The sequence below is a fragment of the Anolis sagrei genome, chromosome X (assembly GCF_037176765.1).
Source record: "Anolis sagrei isolate rAnoSag1 chromosome X, rAnoSag1.mat, whole genome shotgun sequence".
NCBI classification, from domain to species: domain Eukaryota; kingdom Metazoa; phylum Chordata; class Lepidosauria; order Squamata; family Dactyloidae; genus Anolis; species Anolis sagrei.
In genome coordinates, this window is record NC_090034.1 from 37779867 (window position 1) to 37800404 (window position 20538).

Below are 20538 nucleotides of genomic sequence, written 5' to 3' on the forward strand. Positions count from 1 at the left end.
TTGGAACCCATGGGGGACTCGTCAGGGGGTGTCAGAGGGGTCACCAAAGACTATCAGAAAACACAGTATTTTCTGTTGGTCATGGGGGTTCTGTATGGGAAGTTTGGCCCGATTCTATCATTGGTGGGGTCCAGAATGCAATTTGATTGTAGGTGAACTATAAATCCCAGCAAATACAACTCCCAAATGTCAAGGTCTACTTTCCTCAAACTCCACCAGTGTTCACATTTGGGCATATTAAGTATTCATGCCAAGTTTGGTCTAGATTCATCATTGCTTGAGTCCACAGTGCTCTCTGAATGTAGGTGAACTACAACTCCAAACTCAAGGTCGATGCCCACCAAACCATTCCAGTATTTTCTGTTGGCCATGGGAGCTCTGTGTGCAAAGTTTGGTTCAGTTCCAATGTTGGTGGAGTTCAGAATGCTCTTTGATTGTAGGTGAACTATAAATCCCAGCAACTGCAACATCCCAAATGACAAAATCAACCCCCGCTTCCAACCCCACCAGCATTCAAATTTGGGCATATCAGGTATTTGTGCCAAATTTGGTGCAGTGAATGAAAATACATCCTGCATATCAGATATTTACATTATGATTCATAACAGTAGCAAAATTTCAGTTATTTTATGGTTGGGGGTCACCACAACATGAGGAACTGTATTAAGGGGTCGCGGCATTTGGAAAGTTGAGAACCACTGCCTTAGAGCATCTGGGAAGAATAAACCACCAGAACAGATGGCATACTAATAGAACTGCTTCAGACAAAATCTACTCAACTTCTAACTAAAATACGTCACCAAATAAGGAAAACACTGGTCCAAAGATTGGAAACTCTCAATATATATTCCAATCTCCCCAAAGGATACACAAATGATTGCAATAACTACAGGACGATTGGATTAATTTCCCATGCAAGCAAAGTCATGTTCCAAATGCGACAGTAAATACTTTTGCTATATCTGGAGCAACAAATGCCAGATGTTCAAGATGAGTTCAGGAAAACGAAGATGTTCAAGCTGGGTTCAGGAATCACATTGCAAACATACATTGGATAATGGAACGCGCCAAAACAAAATTCCAAAAAGAAATCAACCTGTGCTTTATAAATTGCAGCAAAGCCTTTGACTGCATAGTTCATGAAAAACTATGGATCGTTCTCAAAGAAATGGCTATGACACACATTTGATTGTCCTGATGCATAACGCGTACTCAGAACAACCATCATAGATGCTCCTGTTGAAACAGAATACGGACAAACAGAATGGTTTCAAATTAGCAAGGGGGTCAGGCAAGGCTGTCATCTATCACCCTATCTGTTCAATTTGGGAACAACCAGTGAGAACAAGGCGGACTGTTGCTTCCTTCAATATCTCCCAGTCCGGATTTAGCTCTCAGATGGACAGAGCTTAACCCATGCTAAGAAAGCCTGAAAGAAGCACATACACCCCTGCTCTTTCTGCCGTGACCGGGGAAGCTGCAACAGAACAACCACTGCCATTTTTTTTCCAAACAGGCATCACAAAAGGCCAGAAGTGGTGCTGCAGCAGACAGAGATAATACACTGACCCACGTATAAGTTATATCTGAGTATACACCAGTGTTTCTCAACCTGGGGGAGTCACAAGGGGGGTGTCAGAGGGGTCGCCAAAGACTATCAGAAAACAAAGTATTTTCTGTTGATCATGGGGGTTCTGTGTGGGAAATTTGGCCCAATTCTATCATTGGTAGGGTTCAGAATGCAATTTGATTGTAGGTAAACTATGAATCCCAGCAACTATAACTCCCAACTGTCAAGGTCTATTTTTCCCAAAGTCCACCAGTGTTCACATTTGTTCATATTGAGTATTTGTGCCAAGTTTGGTCCAGATCCATAATTGTTTGAGTCCACAGTGCTCTCTGGAGGTAGATGAACTACAACTCAAAAACTCAAGGTCAATGCCCACCAGACCCTTCCAGTATTTTTTGTTGGTCATTGGAGTTCTGTGTGCCAAGTTTGGTTCGATTCTATTGTTGGTGGAGTTCAGAAGACTCTTTGATTGTAGGTGAACTATAAATCCCATCAACTACAACTCCTAAATGGCAAAGTCAATCCCCCCTCCAACCCCATCAGTATTCCAATTTGGGCATATCAGGTATTTGTGCCAAATTTGGTCCAGTGAAGCAAAGTACATCCTGCACATCAGATATTAGCAATATGATTCAGAACCATAGCAAAATTACAGTTCTGAAGTAGCAAGAAAAATAATTTTACGGTTGGGGGTCACCACAACATGAAGAACTGTATGAAGTGGTCACGGCATTAGGAAGGTTGAGAAAGACTGGTATATACAATAATCCACTTTCTTAAAGGTATTTACTTTAGAATCAGGTTACAAGCAATAAGGGTATCAGACATAAGCAGAAGTGAGGAGAAATGAGCACATTTGAAGCTGCTCAGAGTGGAAGAGCTACCCACCTGGAAAGAAGATCGACAGGTTTTTGAACTACACTGAAAGTACAAGGCAACAGGAACGAAGGCACAGGACTGAAGGGGACATGATGGCCATGTTTAAATATTTGAAAAGTGATCCCATTGAGGAGGGCGCAAGCTTGTTTTCTGCTGCCACACAATGGAGCCCTGGATTCAAACTGCAGGCAAAGAGATTCCACCTAAACATTAGAAAGAACTTCCTGATGGTCAGAGACGTTTGACATATGGAATATGCTGCTGCCATGGAGTCTGGTGGAATTTCCTTCTCTGGAGGTTTTCAACCAGAAGCTGGATGGCCATCTGTCAGGGGTGCTTTGATTGTGCTTTTCCTGTAAGGAAGGACTTCCGACTGGATGACCCTTGTGATCTCTTCCAATTCTGTGATTCTGATTTGATGGAAAGGTTACTACCAAAAAAAAGGGATACTTGTACAGCTGGCCCTTCTTTTGCAGAGTGAATTATTCATGGATTTGCTTAATATCTTCTCATTAGTAATTGCTAGGTCCTCCAATGTGACTTTATGGCCAACTTCTGCCAGAAGTTAATAATCAAGTTCCTCAAAGAACTGAGAAATTCATACAGGCAACACTTCTCTAGGCATCCGTAACTTCCCCAGTATAATTCTATGGTTAAATTCTGGTGGAATTAAACCAGTCACACGAGAGGGCTTAGAGAAGTGTTCTCAACCTTCCTAATGATACGACCCTTTAATACAATTCCTCATGTTGTGGTGACCCCCAACCATAAAATTACTTTTGTTGCTACTACATAACTGTAATTTTGCTACTGTTGTAAATTGTCATGTAAATATCTGATAAGCGGGATGTATTTTCATTCACTGTACCAAATTTGGCACAAATACCAGATATGTCCAAATTTGAATACTGGTGGGGTTGGAAGGGGTGTGTGTGTTGATTTTGTCATTTAGGAGTTGTAGTTGATGTTACTTATAGTTAACCTACAAAGAGCAGTCTGAACTCCACCAATGATTGAATTGAACCAAATGTTGCACACAGACCTCCCATGACCAATAGAAAATACTGGAAGGGTTTGGTGGGCACTGACCTTGAGTTTTGGAATTGTAGTTCACCTACCTCCAAAGAGTACTGTGAACTCAAACAATGATGGATCTGGACCCAACTTGGCATGAATACGCAATATGGCCAAATGTGAATACTGGTAGAATTTGGAGAAAACAGACACTGACATTTGGGAGTTATAGTTGCTGGGATTTATAGTTAACCTACAATCAAAAAGAACACAATTCATCTGCCCCAAACTTGGCTCACTACCTACATGGCCAACATTGAATACTAGTGGGGTTGGGGGGGGGCTGTTTTTGAATTCTGGGAGTTGTAGTTCACCAACACCAAAATGGAAGAGAAGGAAAGGTGGAGAGATCTTCAGCCTTCTCTTCCAAAAGGGTTCCTAAGATCATCAGAAATATGTGTTTTCTGATGGTCTTTGGCAACCCCTCTGAAACTCTCTTGGCAGCCCCGGCAGGGGTCCCAACCCCCAGGTTTAGAAACATTGGCCTAGAGATTCCAAAATAAGTGTTAACTCGAGTAAAAAAAATGTAGGTTTTTTTCTGTGGTTTTTCCACTTTCACGGGGGTCCTGTGCCCCTAACCCTAGGGAATGTGGAGGGATAATTGTACTGCCTATTTATTTATTCTAACTGGTGGGCACACGAGCAGTGAAGTAAGTATATGCATGGTAGGGGAGAGCTAAGAATAGACCCCAAAAGCCATTTTTCCAAACCTTAGACTTCTACAAAAATAACAGCAAAAAAAGAAAGAAAGAAAATTGTTGAACTCTCTAAGTCTTGTGATTCACCTTTTAATAGGTCATGACCGCTCTGAGTCCCCTCGGAGAGAGAGGGCAGTCTATAAATAAAGTATTCATTATTACTATTACTATTGTTGCTGTTGTTGTTGTTATAGCTCCCCCCCCCCCTTAAAGCATTTATCTAAAATAAATCAATAACCTAGAATTACCTTGAACCAATTATATAGTGGTGGTGAGATATATTTTCTGGCTATAGGCTGTTTGGGATGTTTCTGCATTGTGCTGGGGGTTGGACTGGAAGGCCTGTAGGCCCTTTTATCTCTATGATTCAACACTCCAACATACAACTGTCAAAGCCAGTTTCTGTTTCACCATTTGGGGCATTTCTAGCAGGCCATATGGCCCTGGAGTTGGCAAAGGCCGATCATTTGCTACTGCATTGCACTCGTGCCTTGTGCAAAGACTGGCTTGAATGGAGCCCCTGGTGGCACAATGGGTTAAACTCTTGTGCTGGCAGGACTGAAGACCAACAGGTTGTAGGTTTGAATCTGCTGAGAGTGTGGATGAGCTCCCTCTGTCAGCTCCAGCTTCCCCACATGGGGACATGAAAGAAGCCTCCCACAAGGATGGTAAAACATCAAAACATCTGGGCATCCCCTGGGCAACATCCTTGCAGACGGCCATTTCTCTCACACCAGAAGCTATTTGCAGTTTCTCAAGTCGCTCCTGACATGAAAGAAAATGGAGAAGATGAGGTCTTCAGGGCAATTGGCTTCCAGATGACTTTAAAAATCAAAGCTAGTACTTTTTAAGCAATGTAACTGGCCTAGAAGGGTTATGTGCTTGTATTTTCTATTCCCTCCCTCTGCTCTTCAGAGGTGCATATTGCACAAATCGCAACAGGATCTGTGGTCTTTGAGAGCTACAATTCTCAATGCTGAGCATGGCTGATGGGAGCTGGAATCCAGTATCTGATAGGCCAGTTATGATTTGAGTTCAAGTTAGCCTCGAAAGAACTGCATCACCCTTCCTGATGGGAGGACCAGTACATCAAAGGCTCTCCATTTCTGAATAAGACGCATATTAAAATGGCTTGTGTCATTGTGCACAGCACAATTGGAGACTGACGTAGATGAGGCCAATGTAAAAGTACAGCAGTATTGAATTTGTTGGGACTTGTCCACAGCAAGCATTGCCACCGCCTTGTCTCTGCTAAATCTTAGCACAAAAGAGTTGACGCATTTCCGGAAATTGATCTAAAAAATGGTCCTCTTACTGTTGACTAGGTAGCATCCAACCAGTCAATCAATCAATCGCTTACTGAATTGTCCACATGGTTCTGACAGATTTCCATACAGAAGATAATACATTGGAGCAGAGCTATTTTGTCTCAGTTTGTCCAAGCTAAAAGACCATGCCGGGAGGGCTACCACCCAAGTGGTACAGCAACTGTTTGGTGTAAATCAATAGTAGACCCGCTACAATGCATCCACTACTCCAGCCTTGCTTGGTTAGACAAGAGCTACCCCAGCAAATAGCAAGTCCATCGATATCCCGTATATTTCTCCTGCAGGGTCCTCTTCCTTCCCGTTATATTTCCCTTCCCAGGTGCCATGCTTATGACACACTTCATGACACAAGCCAAACTCTGGTCTCAATTAGTGTTTCAATAATGGATCAGTCCCAATGAATCCTTTCTCCACATTGCCACCATCAACACTGAGCCCCACCAAACGTTAACAAAAGCACAGGAAACACTGTGCAGAGGGAAAAGGGAGAGGGGTGAACTTGGGGCAGGAAAGCCATGGGGAATCTAAGACCTTCATGTTGCCATCATCCCGTTCAGTTTTTGAGATCAACGGCCGACTTAGACAAACACCTGCATGAGAAACTGGAAAACCCTGGCTGCCAGAATGTGGCACAATGCAATCATTAGGTCTTTCTGCCAGATACAGTTGCAGTCATTTGGGGGGCTAACGGAGCTATTTATCATGCCTAAAACCAGGTCCAGTCTCAACTATACAACAAAAAAATGACAACTCAAGACACTCTACAGCAATGTTTCTCAACCTTCCTAATGCTGCGACCCCCTTAATACAGTTCCATTTTATGGTGGTGACCCCAACCATAAAATTATTTTCATTGCTACTTCGTAACTGTAATTTTTCCACTGTTATGAATCGTTATGGAAATATCTGATATGCAGGATGTATTTTCATTCACCGGACCAAACTTGGCACGAATACTCAATATGCCCAAATGTGCACACTGGTGGAGTTTGGGGAAAATAGATCTTGACATTTGGGAGTAGTAGTTGCTGGGATTTATAGTTCACCTACAATCACAGAGCATTCTGAACTCCACCAAGGATGGAATTGAACCAAATTTGGCACACAGAACTCCCATGATTAATAGAAGCATCCTCTGGGCATTGAACTTGAGTTTGAGAGTTGTGGTTCACCTACATCCAGAGAGCACTGTGAACTCAAACAATGATGGATCTGGACCAAACTTGGCACGAATGCTCAATACACCCAAATGTGAACACTTGTGGAATTTGGGGGAAAATAGACCTTGACATTTGGAAGTTGTAGTTGCTGGGATGTCTAGTTAACCTACAATCAAAGAGCACTCAGCCCACAATTGATCTGCCCCAAACTTGGCTCACTACCTACATGGCCAACATTGCATACTGGTGGGGTTGGAGGGGCTGTTTTTGAATTCTGGGAGATCACCTACAATCAAATTGCATTCTGAACCCCACCAATGAGAGAATTGGGCCAAATTTCTCACACAGAACGTCCATGACCAACAGAAAATTCTGTGTTTTCTAATAGTCTTTGGCGACCTTTCTGACACCCCCCTCACAACCCCCAGGTTGAGAAACACTGCGCTATAGTCGGGATTGCAAATCAACACACCCCTCCTTGTGTGTTCACAGGACATCAAGCCATTACTCATGACCACACAAAGACTTGGGACCTCATCAGATACAGGGTTCCCCCAGTTTCTATATACTTTTGAAACCGTTCATAGACGGAGCCCATCATAACTACTTCTGCAAAACTACTTCCGCTGGTCGCCCGGAGCACTCTGGTCCATAAATGGTTTCAAAAGTGTGTAGAAACTGAGGTTTATGGAGTAAGGGATGAATCATGTTAAAAGCCCCCAATTTGCATGGAAATGGCTTGAGGCACTTCAATGTCATGTGAGATGGGATCTGTCAGATCCACCTTGTTTTTGATCATTTGAGCGACGTTGAAGAAAGGGTGGTCAGCAATCCTCTTGCTTGATTTTTTTTTAAAAAATATTTGTTTTTCAGGAATTGCGCAGTTTCAAGATCTCGCCACTTCACTGTTGCCCCCTGGTTTTTATCCTAGATTTCAGACTTCTGCAACAGATGAGCTTTTCCTGTCTTTAATTTTATTTTAAGTGGGGCATGGGTTTCCAAGTGCGATAGCTCCAAACCTGAAGGGTTACAGGCAGTCCCCAAATGACAACCAAGGTTGGTTTTGTCGGTTTGTTCTTAAGCCAAATTTGTATGTAAGTAGGAACAGGTCCACTTCAGTCCACTATAGCTATCTATCCATCTATCCAGCTAGCTAGGTTTGGATAGCACAGGGACGGGTTAATATCCCTGTGGTGTCTCTTGATACTTATTGGGAAAATTTCCGCTCACTTTTTGTCCATATGGGAGTGGGATTTGGGAAACTGTAGCTTGTTGTAGAAACAAGGATTGGGGGAAAAGCTTCAATGGAAACCCCTTTCCCCCATGATAACAACTCTTCCAGGAGTGGATTTCCAGTCCTTCCAAGGGACAGATTTCCCTCACTTCCTGTTGTCTCAGCCCCGTTCTTAACTAGGAGTCATTTGTAAGTCAAATGTTTGTAACACGGAGGCTGCCTGCATGTTATTCCTACAATTATGAATTCCATAGGTGGATGCTAAAATCCACTTCAGGTTCTTCTATAGTTAAAATGGTATCACCTACGCACAAGAAAGATATTTATAGGTAGTGTGGGGGACATCCATGAGTAGCCATGGCTTGAAAATATGTAAGAGTTATCCTTGTCCAGGCGGTCCTTGTGTTATGAAGAAGAGAGGTTCTGTAGGTTGGTGCTTAAGTGGAATTTGTATGTAAGTCGGAACAGGTAAATTGTTTTGAGTATAACTCCAGCCATATATATATAGTAAAGGTTGACATTAGATCTAGTTGTGTCCAACTCTAGGGGATGGTGCTCATCTCCATTTCTAAGCCGAAGAGCCGGAGTTGTGCATAGACACCTCCTAGATCATGTGGCCAGCATGACTGCATGGAATGCCGTTACCTCCCCACAGAAGCAGTACCTATTGACCTACTCACATTTGCATGTTTTCAAACTGATAGATTGACAGAAACTGGGGCTAACAGCTGCTCCCTGGATTTGAACTGCCAACATTTCAGTCACCAAGTTCAGCAGCTCAGAGGTTTAACCTGCGGTGCCACCAGGGAGCCCATAAATATATGGCTGGAGTTACACTTAAAACAATGTATATGTGTGTGTGTGTGTATACACACACACACACATATATACACACACAATATATATACCAGTGGTTCCCAACCTGTGGACCACCAGTGGAACTAAAATATGGTCCACGGCCTCAGCGTTACTACACCGTTACAATGAGAATGACTGGTCTGATGAAACCCTCATAATATAGTGGTGAGGCTTATTAATTATTGTTTTCTGTGAGCAGGCAGCTGGTGATTGAAGTTCTGCATCAGAAACTAGAGCTGATGTGGTCTATCCAAGGCAATTTTCTGAATCAGCACTCCAAATAACCAAAGGAACCTAGAGTTGACCAAATACTGATCCGTAACCCTTTTGGTACTAAATGTTGGAGAGTGGTCCCTGGTCAAGTGGTGCTTGGTCAAAAAAAGGTTGGGAACCACTAATATATACAATATATATGAAAAAAGATCTGGGGGTCCTTGTGGACAACAAGTTAAACATGAGCCAACAATGGGATGCGACGGCAAAAAAAGCCAATGGGATTTTGGCCTGCGTCAATAGGAGTATAGTATCTAGATCCAGGGGAAGTCATGCTACCCATGCTCTATTCTGCCTTGGTCAGACCACACCTGGAATATTGTGTCCAATTCGGGGCACCACAATTGAAGAGAGATATTGACAAGCTGGAATGTGTCCATAGGAGGGCGACTAAAATGATCAAAGGTCTGGAGAACAAGCCCTATGAGGAGTGGCTTAAAGAGCTGGGAGAAGGCTGAGAGGAGACATAATAGCCATGTATAAATATGCGAGAGGAAGTCATAGAGAGGAGGGAGCAAGCTTGTTTTCTGCTGCCCTGGAGACTAGGACACAATGGAGCAATGGCTTCAAACTACAAGAAAGGAGATTCCACCTGAACTTCCTGACTGTGAGAGCCGTTCAGCAGTGGAACTCTCTGCCCTGGAGTGTGGTGGAGGACCCTTCTTTGGAAGCTTTTAAACAGAGGCTGGATGACCATCAGTCGGGGGTGCTTTGAATGCAATTTTCCTGCTTCTTGGCAGGGGTGGACTGGATGGCCCGTAAGGTCTCTTGTATATGATTCTATATATACATATGCATACACATGTATTCATACACTCACTATCTATCTATCTATCTATCTATCTTGTGTGTGTGTTTATATATGTGTCTATGTATAGAAAAGCTTTGGAGAGCATAGGGAGGGGAGAATCCCCCTGTGGTGTTTCTTTTGCTACCTGTGCCCCTTCAGAAGATGTCCCTTCACTTTCTGCGAGAATGGGATTGTGCCAAAATTGGCTTGTTGTGGAAATGAGGAATTGGGGAGACAGCTTCAGTAGAGACACCTTTCCCCCATGATGAGAACTCTTCCAGGAGAAGATTTCCCTTCCTTCCGAGGGGGAGAGATTCCTTTTTCCTGTTGTCTCAGCCCTGTTCTGAACTCGGATTCGGATGGAAGTGGGATGCCTGTAACTCGGGGACTGCCTGTCCTGGAGAAATGGCGGGGGGGGGGGGGGAGAGGGTTGTTGTGGGAGGGTGAAGCTGGCCTGGGTTGTGATTCCAGAGGCAAGAGAAGGACTCACGGCTCCTGGGGAGGCGTCCTCGGTGGCGGGGGCTGCTTGGGTCCTGGACGTCATCAAGCCAAAGGCGAGGAGCAGGAGCATCTCCAGCGGGGCCCCGCTCCGGAGCATCCCTCTCTCCTTCCTTCCTTCCTTGCCCCTTTCTGCCGCTCTTCCTCTACTCCTGCAGCCTCCCGCGGGGAGAGCCGGCGGAGGGCGGCATCCGGACCCCTCAAGGCAGCCAGGCCAGGCCAGGCAAGCTCTCCTTCTTCCCCGAAGACGACGCCAAGGCAGCGCGCTCAAGCCCTTCTTCGCCTGGGCGTCAGGGGAGGGGGAGGAGCCGGAGGAGGAAAGGGGGCGGGGCGGAAGGCGAAGGGGGCGGGGGCTCGGGCGCCGCAGCCTCGGGGAGGGAGGGAGGGAGGGAGGCAGCCAGCCACTGGGAAGGTCCCCGCGCCTCTCTCCGCCTTGCTTCCTCCCAACGCGCCGCCAAGCTTCCCCCCCCCCCCCCCCGCTGCCCTGTTGCTTCCTTCGAGAGAAGAGAGCCCTCCTCTTGGCCCCCGCAGGAGGACAGCGTGCATCCAACCGCACGCCTTGCCTCGCGGCCCTGATTCCCTCTTCAGCACCACGGACAGCGCCCCCGGCTCACCCCGCTCCGGACCCGCTGAGGAGACGCTCCCAAACCCGCCAGCGCAACGCGGAGGGACCACATCCGGTACGGCCATGGCGTGTCGCTCCGTCTCGCTCCTCCCTTGCTTTCTTCTGCCTTGGAGGGAGATTCCAAAGCTTGGCCTGCCTTCTTGGTGCCTCTCAGGAGTCTCGCTTGGGTTGGTTTGGGAGGTTGGGCTCCCAGAAGGGGACCATCAGAGAAGCCTGGAACACATCCGGGCGTCTTTGTAGACGGCTGAGCCTCTCACAACAGAAGCGACTTGCAGCATGCAACTAAACCAACCAACAGACCAGTGATACTATGATAGCTGGCACTGAGGCCTCATGGCGCTATGCTGATGACAACGTCGTCTGTGCACATTCAGAAGAAGACCTACAAGCTACTCTAAACACCTTCGCAGAAGCAAATGAGAAGCTCGGCCTGTCATTGAACATCGAGAAAACCAAAGTGCTCTTCCAGCAGTCACCAGCCAATCCCTCTCCAATGCCAGAAATACAGCTTAATGGTGCGACATTAGGAAATGTTGACCAATTCCACTACCTTGTCAGCCACCTCTCCTCAAAAGTCAACATTGATACTGAAATACAACACTGAGTGCAGCATTTTTCCAAATGAAACAGAGAGTGTTTGAGGACCAGGACATCCGTAGGGATACCAAAGTGCTTGTTTATAAAGCTATTGTCCTCCCAACCCTGCTATACGCCTGTGAGACAGGGACCATTTACAGACGTCACATGCAACTCCTAGAACGATTCCGTCAGTGTTGCTTCTGAAAAATCCTGTAAATCTCCTGGGAAGACAAGCAGACAAACGCCGGCATGCTGGAAGAAGCAAAGACCACCAGCATTGAAGCGATGGTCTTCCACCATCAACTCCACTGGACCGGCCATGTTGTCCAAATGCGTGACCACCATCTCCCAAAGCAGTTGCTCTACTCCGAACTCAAGAATGGAAAACAGAATGTTGGAGGGCAGGAAAAGAGATTTAAAGATGAGCTCAAAGCCAACCTTAAAAACTCTGGCATAGACACTGAGAACTGGGAAGCCCTGGCCCTTGAGCACTCCAGCTGGAGGTCAGCTGTGACCAGCAGTGCTGTAGAATTTGAAGAGGCACGAATTGAGTGTGAAGGAGAGAAACGTGCCAAGAGGAAGGCGCGTCAAGCCAATCCCAACTGAGACCACCTTCCACCTGGAAACCAATGCCCTCACTGTGGGAGAAGATGCAGATCAAAAATAGGGCTCCACAGTCACCTACGGACCCACCAGTACACTGATTTTGGAAGACTATCCTACTCGGTCAATGAGGGATCACCTAAGTAGTAGTATGCTGTTTCCGGAGCGCTGCTTTGGAAACGCTGTTTGCGGAACGGAGGGTACCAGTGAAGTAATGTAGTGGATGCGGGACACAGAAACCACCACAGAATCCGTGGAAATATATCACTGAACACACAGGGATAACACTGACTGAATTTTAGTTCTTTATTGAGAAGTGATAAACAAGGGTTTGGGTAACACATAAGACTGAAGGGGGGCGATGTAATCCATATCCTGACTCTACACTAACTGTAACAGTGAATGAATTGTAGTTCTTTATTGAGAAGTAATAAACAAGGGTTTGGGAAACACATAACACTGAAGGGGGGAGACAGTACCCCACATCCTGGCTCCCCACAAACTTGCAACACTCCTCGTATTTCCCCCCTCCTTTCTATCCTTTCTTCTAAGCCAACAACACACTACCTTCTAAGCCAAAGCGCCTCTGTGTCTCACTCCGGCCGCTCTCACTCTGCCCTCTGTACGACCACGTGGTCGGACACGTGTTCCCTTCCCTTATTCACAACTGCCATTGGGGAAACAAGCATAGCACCATGAGGCCTCAGTACCATCTATCATACTATCACCAACAGACACCAACTTACCTGTCCGAACGTATATCCCCTTATGAACCACTGAGGACTTTAAGATCATCTGGGGAGGCCCTGCTCTCGGTCCCGCCTTTGTCACAAGCACGTTTGGCGGGGACGAGAGACAGGGCCTTCTCAGTGGTGGCCCCTCGGCTATGGAATGCCCTTCCTAGGGAAATCAGATCTGCTCCCTCCCTCTTGACATTTCAGAGGCAAGTTAAAACGTGGCTATTCGAGCAAGCGTTTACAAATACTAAGTAGCTAATATAGGAAACTGAATGACCTGACAATGGAATTGGGCAATGCTTTAGAATAATGAGATGCTGATGATGTTGGTTTTATTGTTTTTGTGATGTCTTATACTGTTAATGTTTTTATCTATTATGTTTTATGTATACTGATTTGTTGGAAACTGCCTTGAGTCACCAATTGGCTGAGAATGGCGGTATACAAATACAGTAAATAAATAAATAAATAAATAAATAATCTCAATCAACATTGGAGGCATGTTAGCTGCCAAAAAACAGCTTCTCTATGAACTGAGTTGGAAGAGAACCCCAAGGGCCGTCCAGTTCAACCCACTTTTGCCAGACAGGAAAAGCACATTCAAGGCACCCCCAACAGATGGCCATATGTTGAAAAGCCTCCAAGAAAGGTGCTTCCATCCAACTCTGAAGCCTAGAGAGCTCTTACACACACGATGTTCTTCCTCATAATGTTCAGAAGGAATCTCCTTCCCTGTGAGTCAAACCCATGGCTCCATTGAGTCCTAGTTTGGGCAACAGAAAGGAACCCTCTACCTTAGAACAGCCATTCATATTTATACATGGTGCCCATGTCTCCTCTCAACCTTCTCTTCTGTAAGCTAAACAGGCTTAGGGCCTTTCCACACAGCCCTATCCCAGAATATCAAGGCAGAAAATCCCACATTATCTGAGTGTGAAATCAGATAACCCAGTTCAAAGCAGATATTGTGGAATTTTCTGACTTGATATTCTGGAATATAGGGTTGTGTCGAAGGGACCCCAGTTCTTTAAGAGGCTCCTGAGAAGGATTATTCATGGTCTCCAGACCTTTGATCATTTTAGTTGCCCTTCTCTGGACACCTTCCCGTGGGTTTTTTTTTTCATATAAGGAGTGACTTGAAAAACTGCAAGTCGCTTCTGGTGTGAGAGAATTGGCTGTCTACAAGGACATTGCCCAGGGGATGCCCAGATGTTTTGATGTTTTACCATCCTTGTGGGAAGCTTCTCTCATGTCTCTGCATGGAGAGCTGGAGCTGACAGAGGGAGCTCATCCATGCTCTCCCCAGATTCAAACCTCTGACCTGTCGGTCTTCAGGCCTGCTGGCACAAGGGTTTAACTCATTGCACCACTGGGGGCTCTGGTCCTTCCAGCCTATCCCCCTTAAATGCCTTTGCCCAGCACTGGGCACAGCATTAATCCCAGCAAGGTGGTATGGTCAAAGTAGAAGAGAGGGACAGCATGACTTCCCTTGATCAAGACACTATACTCCTCCTGATGCAGCATGATTGTCTTCCAAGGGTAGAGGCTTGGGGCTTGGTCTGTAAATGACTGTGAAGACCTGATCTGGATCCACATGGTCTTTCTTTCACAGTGAGGACATTGATGGAAGGCAGTCACAATAAGGGTTTGCTTGGTGTGCCTTCTTCTTCTTGGCACATTTCTACCATTTTCTTTCCATTAGTGTCTCTTCAAACTTCACAGCACTGTTGGTCACAACTGACCTTCAGTTAGATCAGTGGTTCCCAACCAGTGGTCCATAGACCACAGGTGGTCTGTAAGAAACAGAAAAGTGGTCCGTGGGTATCTTGCTCAGAAAACGTGAGTCAGCATAGCATGACTGTTGAGGAAGGGGCCCTGGCGGCATAATCCCCCCCTCCCCCACACACACACACCCTTCTACTCCTGTTGGCCCTCCCCTTCTCCTTCAACCCAAATAAAGACCTGGCTCCTGCTAGCCTGTTCACAGTCTCCTTCTTCCAACCCAGCCACCCCCTCCTGTCACCTGGGTTTGCAAATGAGGCTCAGGTAGCAACAGTCTCCTCAAGCCCAGGCAAGGAAGGAAGGCTCCAATGCTTCCTTTCTCACCCCCATCCCTTTGCCCAGCATTGGACCCTTCCTTCCTTATCTGCCCTTGATGAGGCTGCTGCCAGAGTCCCATTTGCAGCCTCCTCTTTGCAACCCCCCACCCCCACCCCCCGCAAGAAAAAAAGGCTAAAACCATGGGCAAAGGGCAAGATTGGCAGTATTGGATCCTTCCTTGCTTGCTTGGGCTTGAAGCTGCTGCTACCAGAGCAAGAACAAGAGAATCAGGAACAGGAGAACTCAGGCTTAGCTTCTCACTCTCATGCAGTTTTGCCTGAACTGATCTTAAGGTAAACAACTTGTTTAAACCCATTAAATCATTCAGTTTCCCGTGAATTTCCTTCACAACTTTCCCATGTAATCTCTCCAAATGACGCAAACTATTTTTGGCTCTCATGTGTAAACAAAGACTTTGGTTGATCTCTGTAGCTACAGGTGGGTTCCCACGGGAGCCCTCCTTATCACTTACCTCTTCACTCGATTCCTTATCTGCTGTTGCTACTTCTGATGCCCATGAACGCCCTTGAGGCCCTGCACTTTCTGAGCCAGTTTTCTCACAGAGAGAACCATTATACTAAAATGATCAAGGGTCTGGAGAACAAGCCCTATGAAGAGCGGCTTAAAGAGCTGGGCATGTTTAGCCTGAAGAAGAGAAGGCTGAGAGGAGACATGATAGCCATGTATAAATATGTGAGAGGAAGGCATAGGGAGGAGGGAGCAAGCTTGTTTTTTGCTTCCCTGGAGACTAGGACACGAAACAATGGCTTCAAACTACAAGAAAGGAGATTCTATCTGAACATGAGGAGGAACTTCCTGACTGTGAGAGCTGGTGTTCAGCAGTGGAACTCTCTGCCACGGAGTGTGGTGGAGGCTCCTTTTTTGGAGGTTTTTAAACAGAGGCCAGATGGCCATCTGTCAGGGGTGATTTGAATGCAATATTCCTGCTTCTTGGCAGGAGGTTGGACTGGATGGCCCATGAGGTCTCTTCCAACTCTATAATTCTATGATTCTGTGATTCTATTTCCCAGACTTGAGGGCCCATCACTTTGTGCCACAGAAAACTCACAATCCTCTCTAAATCATCAGTTAAACCATCAGCCTCTGGTGGCTGATGTTCAGCAAAGTCTGACTGAATAATATCAGTAATACTTCAGGGAAAATCTATCAATATTACCATAGCCCAAGTTTCTGTTCCCACCATACCAGCAGAAGAGAAAGAAACTGAATGATTTCGTGCTAAAGTCCAATAGAAATGTATCACACATCAAACTGGAACATGTTGATAAGTATATCTGACTTGTCCTGGTATAAATGAAAAAAAGAGTAAGAGATTGGCTGAATTTTGTGAAATTGACAAAGAGATTGAGGTATCTTAATAGACCACAAGCTGAACATGAGCCAACAGTATGATGCGGCAGCTAAAAGGCCAATGGGATTTGTGGCTGCATCAAAAGGAGTACATCGATGGGTCTAGATTGAGGGAAGCCATAGTCCCACTCTCTTCTGCTTTGGTCACTGAGAATAACACTGTGCCCAGTTCTGGGCACAACACTGGAAACAAGTGGAAACAATACACTAAACAATCTATATAAAATAGATAAAAGGATCACAAATTCATTCAAAGAAGACTTATTGGAAGATGAACCTGGAATTTTAGAAAGTGAAATGGAAGCTATGCTTAAAGTGCCATTATTTTAATCCTCAATGTGAGCCAAGTGATGCTATCAGCAAAAAGCATTTAGACTTGTTTTGCAAAATAAAATAAAATAATAAATAAATAAATAAATAAATAAATAAAAATCTTGGATGATGAAGCTCATCAAAGAATTTCAGAAAAAAATCAGCCTGTGTGTTATAGCCCAGCCTTTGCATAGATTGTGAAAGACTATGAATTGTCCAGTCAAATAAATAAATAAATAAATAAATAGTCAAATAAATTTTGTCATATATAAGATGATAATATTCTGGCCATGGAAGCCTTTGACAACACATATTATATTATTATTATTATTATTATTATTATTATTATTATTATCCTAAAGTTGAAAGGGACTCCTAAAGGCCATCCAATCCTACCCCCTTCTGCCAGACAGGAAGATGGAATTACTATATTATTATTATTATTATTATTAGGAGTCATGGTGGCACGATGGGTTAAACCATTGTGCTGGCTGAACTGTTGTCGGTGGTTCAAATCCAGGAGTGGGGTGAGCTCCCATCTGTCAGCTCCAGCTTCCCATGCAGGGACATGGGAGAAGGACAGTAAAACATCTGGGTGTCCCCTGGACAACGTCCCTGCAGACAGCCAATTCCCTCACACCAGAAGCGATTTACAGTTTCTCAAGTCACTTCTGACACGATTAAAAAAACCATAGAATATATTATTTCAGGTAATATATAATATTTATTTATTATTTATTTGCGGTATTTGTATACCGCCCTTCTCAACCCCGAAGGGGACTCAGGGCGGTTCACAGTGTTCGCAACAATTCAATGCCATTGATAAAAATAGTATAAAACATTAAAATTGACCCTCCCCTAATAAAACATTAAACATTATTAAACACATCACATAAAATAACATCACCTATCACACAGAGACATAGCCGTTGTTATAAGCAGTCCTGGGTCATTGCACTTTCAACTTTCACTTTAACTTTAAATATTCCTATGATGGGCCAAACGCTTGCTTCCACAGCCAGATCTTTAGCTGTCTCCTAAAGGTCAGGAGGGAGGGGGCCAACCTGATCTCACTTGGGAGGGAGTGCCACAGCCGTGGGGCCACCACTGAGAAGGCCCTGTCCCTCATCCCAACCAGCGACACCTGTGAGGCCAGTGGGGCCAAGAGCAGGACCTCCCTGGAAAATCTTAGTCTACAAACTGGTTCATAGAGGGAGATACATTCAGACAGGTCAGTTGGACTGGAGCCATTTAAGGCTTTATAGGCTAAAGCCAGCTCTTTGAATGGGGCTCGGTAGCTAATAGGCAGCCAATGGAGTTGCCACAATAGGTGGGGTCTATTCTCCCTGTGTGACGCCCCAGTTAACAACATGGCTGCAGCGTGTTGGACTATTTGCAGCTTCCAAACAGTCTTTGAAGGCAACCCCACGTAGAGCACATTGCAGTAGTCTAGACGGGATGTTACAAGAGTGTGGACTACTGTGGCCAAGTCAGACTTCCCAAGGTATGGGCATAGTTGGCGCATAAGACGTAGTTGTGCGAACGCCCCCCTGGTCACTGCTGACACCTGGGCTTCCAGGCTCAGCAATGAGTCCAGGAGGACTCCCAATCTGAGAACTTGGGCCTTCAGGGGGAGTGTAACACCATCCAGCAAAGGCTGTAGCCCTATACCCTGTTTGGCCTTGCAACTGACCAGGAGTACCTCTCTCTTGTTTGGATTCAACAACAATTTGTTCATCTTCATCCATCTCGACAAAGCAACCAGGCATTGGTTCAGGACCTAAACAGCCTCCTTAGTAGCTGGTGAAAAGGAGTAGTAGAGTTGGATGTCATCTGTGTACAGATGACACTGAACTCCAAAAATCTGGATGATCTCACACAACAGCTTCATGTAGATGTTAAGCAACATGGGGGACAGTACTGAACCCTGAGGGTCTCCACAAGACAATGGCTGTGGAGCCGAGCAGCTATCCCCCAACAACACCTTCTGGGAACGATCCTCAAGGAAGGATTGGAACCACTGCAACACAGTATCCCCGGGCCCATTCCCACAAGGTGTCCCAGAAGGATACCGTGGTCTACGGTATCAAAGGCTGCTGAAAGCTCCAGGAGAACCAACAGAGACACATTCCCCCTGTTAAGCTCTCTGCAGAGATCATCCACTAAGGAAACGAAGGCTGTCTCAGTTCCGTGATCCGGTCTGAAACCAGACTATGCTGAATGTAGATAATCCGTGTCTTCCAAGAACCCCTGGAGCTGCGAAGCAACCACACATTCCACAACTTTGCTCAAGTAGGGGACATTGGACACTGGCCAAAAGTTATTCAAATTAGTGGGGTCCAGTGATGGTTTTTTCAACAGCGGTTTGATCACAGCTTGTTTTAAGCTTGCTGGAATTTTGCTTTCCAGAAGGGAGGCATTAACCACCACCTTTACTAACTCAGCCAAGCCCCCTCTGGCTTCCTTTATCAGCCAGGAAGGGCAGGGATCTAGGATGCATGTAACCTCTCCAAGGATCTTGTCCACATCCTTGGGTTGCAGAAATTGAAATGAATCCATTAAAACTGGACAAGCAGATGCTCTCAATACATCCTCAGAGACTGCAGAAACCATGGCGTCAAGGTTGGAGTAAATCACAGCAACCTTATCTGAGAAAAAATGGGCAAAGGTTTCACATTGAGTTACCGAGAGGTCTGAGATCTCATTCTGCAAGGGGGTATTTAACAAACCTCTGACTATATGATATAATTCAGCTGGTCGATTTCTCGCACCTACATTGAACGTGTGTTCAAAGTAGGAATATTTTGCGGCTTCGATTGCCTTCGAGTATGCTCTTATTTAGGTAACAGCCCATTTTTTGTTTGACTTGCTTTGCAACCTTTGCCACACATGCTCTAGACCTCCCACTTTGCGCTTCATCACTGCCAACTCCCTGGAAAACCAGGGTGCTGGTTTAGCTCTTCGCATTGCGAGGGGACGCTCTGGAGCAATTGTGTCTATTGCCCTAGCCATCTCCCCATTATAGAGAAAGACCAGAGCATCAACAGAATCACCTGCCGGGGTGGAAGGAAAATCCCCAAGAGCCATCAGGAATCCTTCTGGATCCATAAGCCTCTTGGGGTGGACCATCTTAATGGACCCCTAAACTTGACTAAGTCATGGTCAGTCCATGACAGTGGGACTGAAGAGAGTTCTTCCACACCACCGTCATTCTCCCATCCCAAACAGAATATGTGCTCATTTTATGACAAAACTAATTTAGTTAATAATATGAGTAGACAATGAAGATGATGAGAAGTGAGTAGCTTAAGCTGGTGGCATATGAAGAATATCAGTATTGTTTTCTTTCATTTGACTTGTTTATATTGGTAAGTGTATGGATTGTTTATTTGTAGATTTGTTTACTGTGTGTTCAATGAAAATGGTTTATAAAAAACCACTCCTCTCATTGAGGGAAGTCTTTCGACTTCTGTCTAATGCAGTCACTGTTGAAATTGTCATAATTATATTGGGAACTGCTTATTAAAACGTGAAACCTTCACATTTTCTTTCTTTAAAAAAATGAAAATCACACTCCCACCTCCACCTGCTGTTTCCCAGTTTCAAAGAATATTTATCTCTAGAGTATTTCAGGACGAATCTAGCATTGCTTAGCAACATGTTATTGAGTGATTTTTCAAATAAGTATTGTCCCAATCTCATTTTTATTACGAGTCACATCTCTTGGCAGTTAACATGGCATGAAACAGTTTAATATTTCCCTGCAGTGGAGATGCAAAACAAGTACAGAGAGAGGTAGCACAAAGCAGCAGGGTTGCCTGCTTGTGGGGATCATGATCTTTGTGTCCT

At 45.2% G+C, this 20538-nt stretch overlaps 1 protein-coding gene across 1 annotated transcript in view; it reads right to left on the reverse strand.

The window, feature by feature from the left end:
• MMP17 (matrix metallopeptidase 17) overlaps positions 1 to 10655 on the reverse strand; it is an 89847-nt gene extending 79192 nt beyond the window's left edge. The window contains exon 1 of the mRNA XM_060785638.2: positions 10355 to 10655. Coding sequence (XP_060641621.2) covers positions 10355 to 10462 — 108 coding nt within the window. The 5' untranslated portion in view covers positions 10463 to 10655. The remainder of the gene's footprint in view (positions 1 to 10354) is intronic.
• Between the last annotated feature and the right edge of the window lie 9883 nt (positions 10656 to 20538).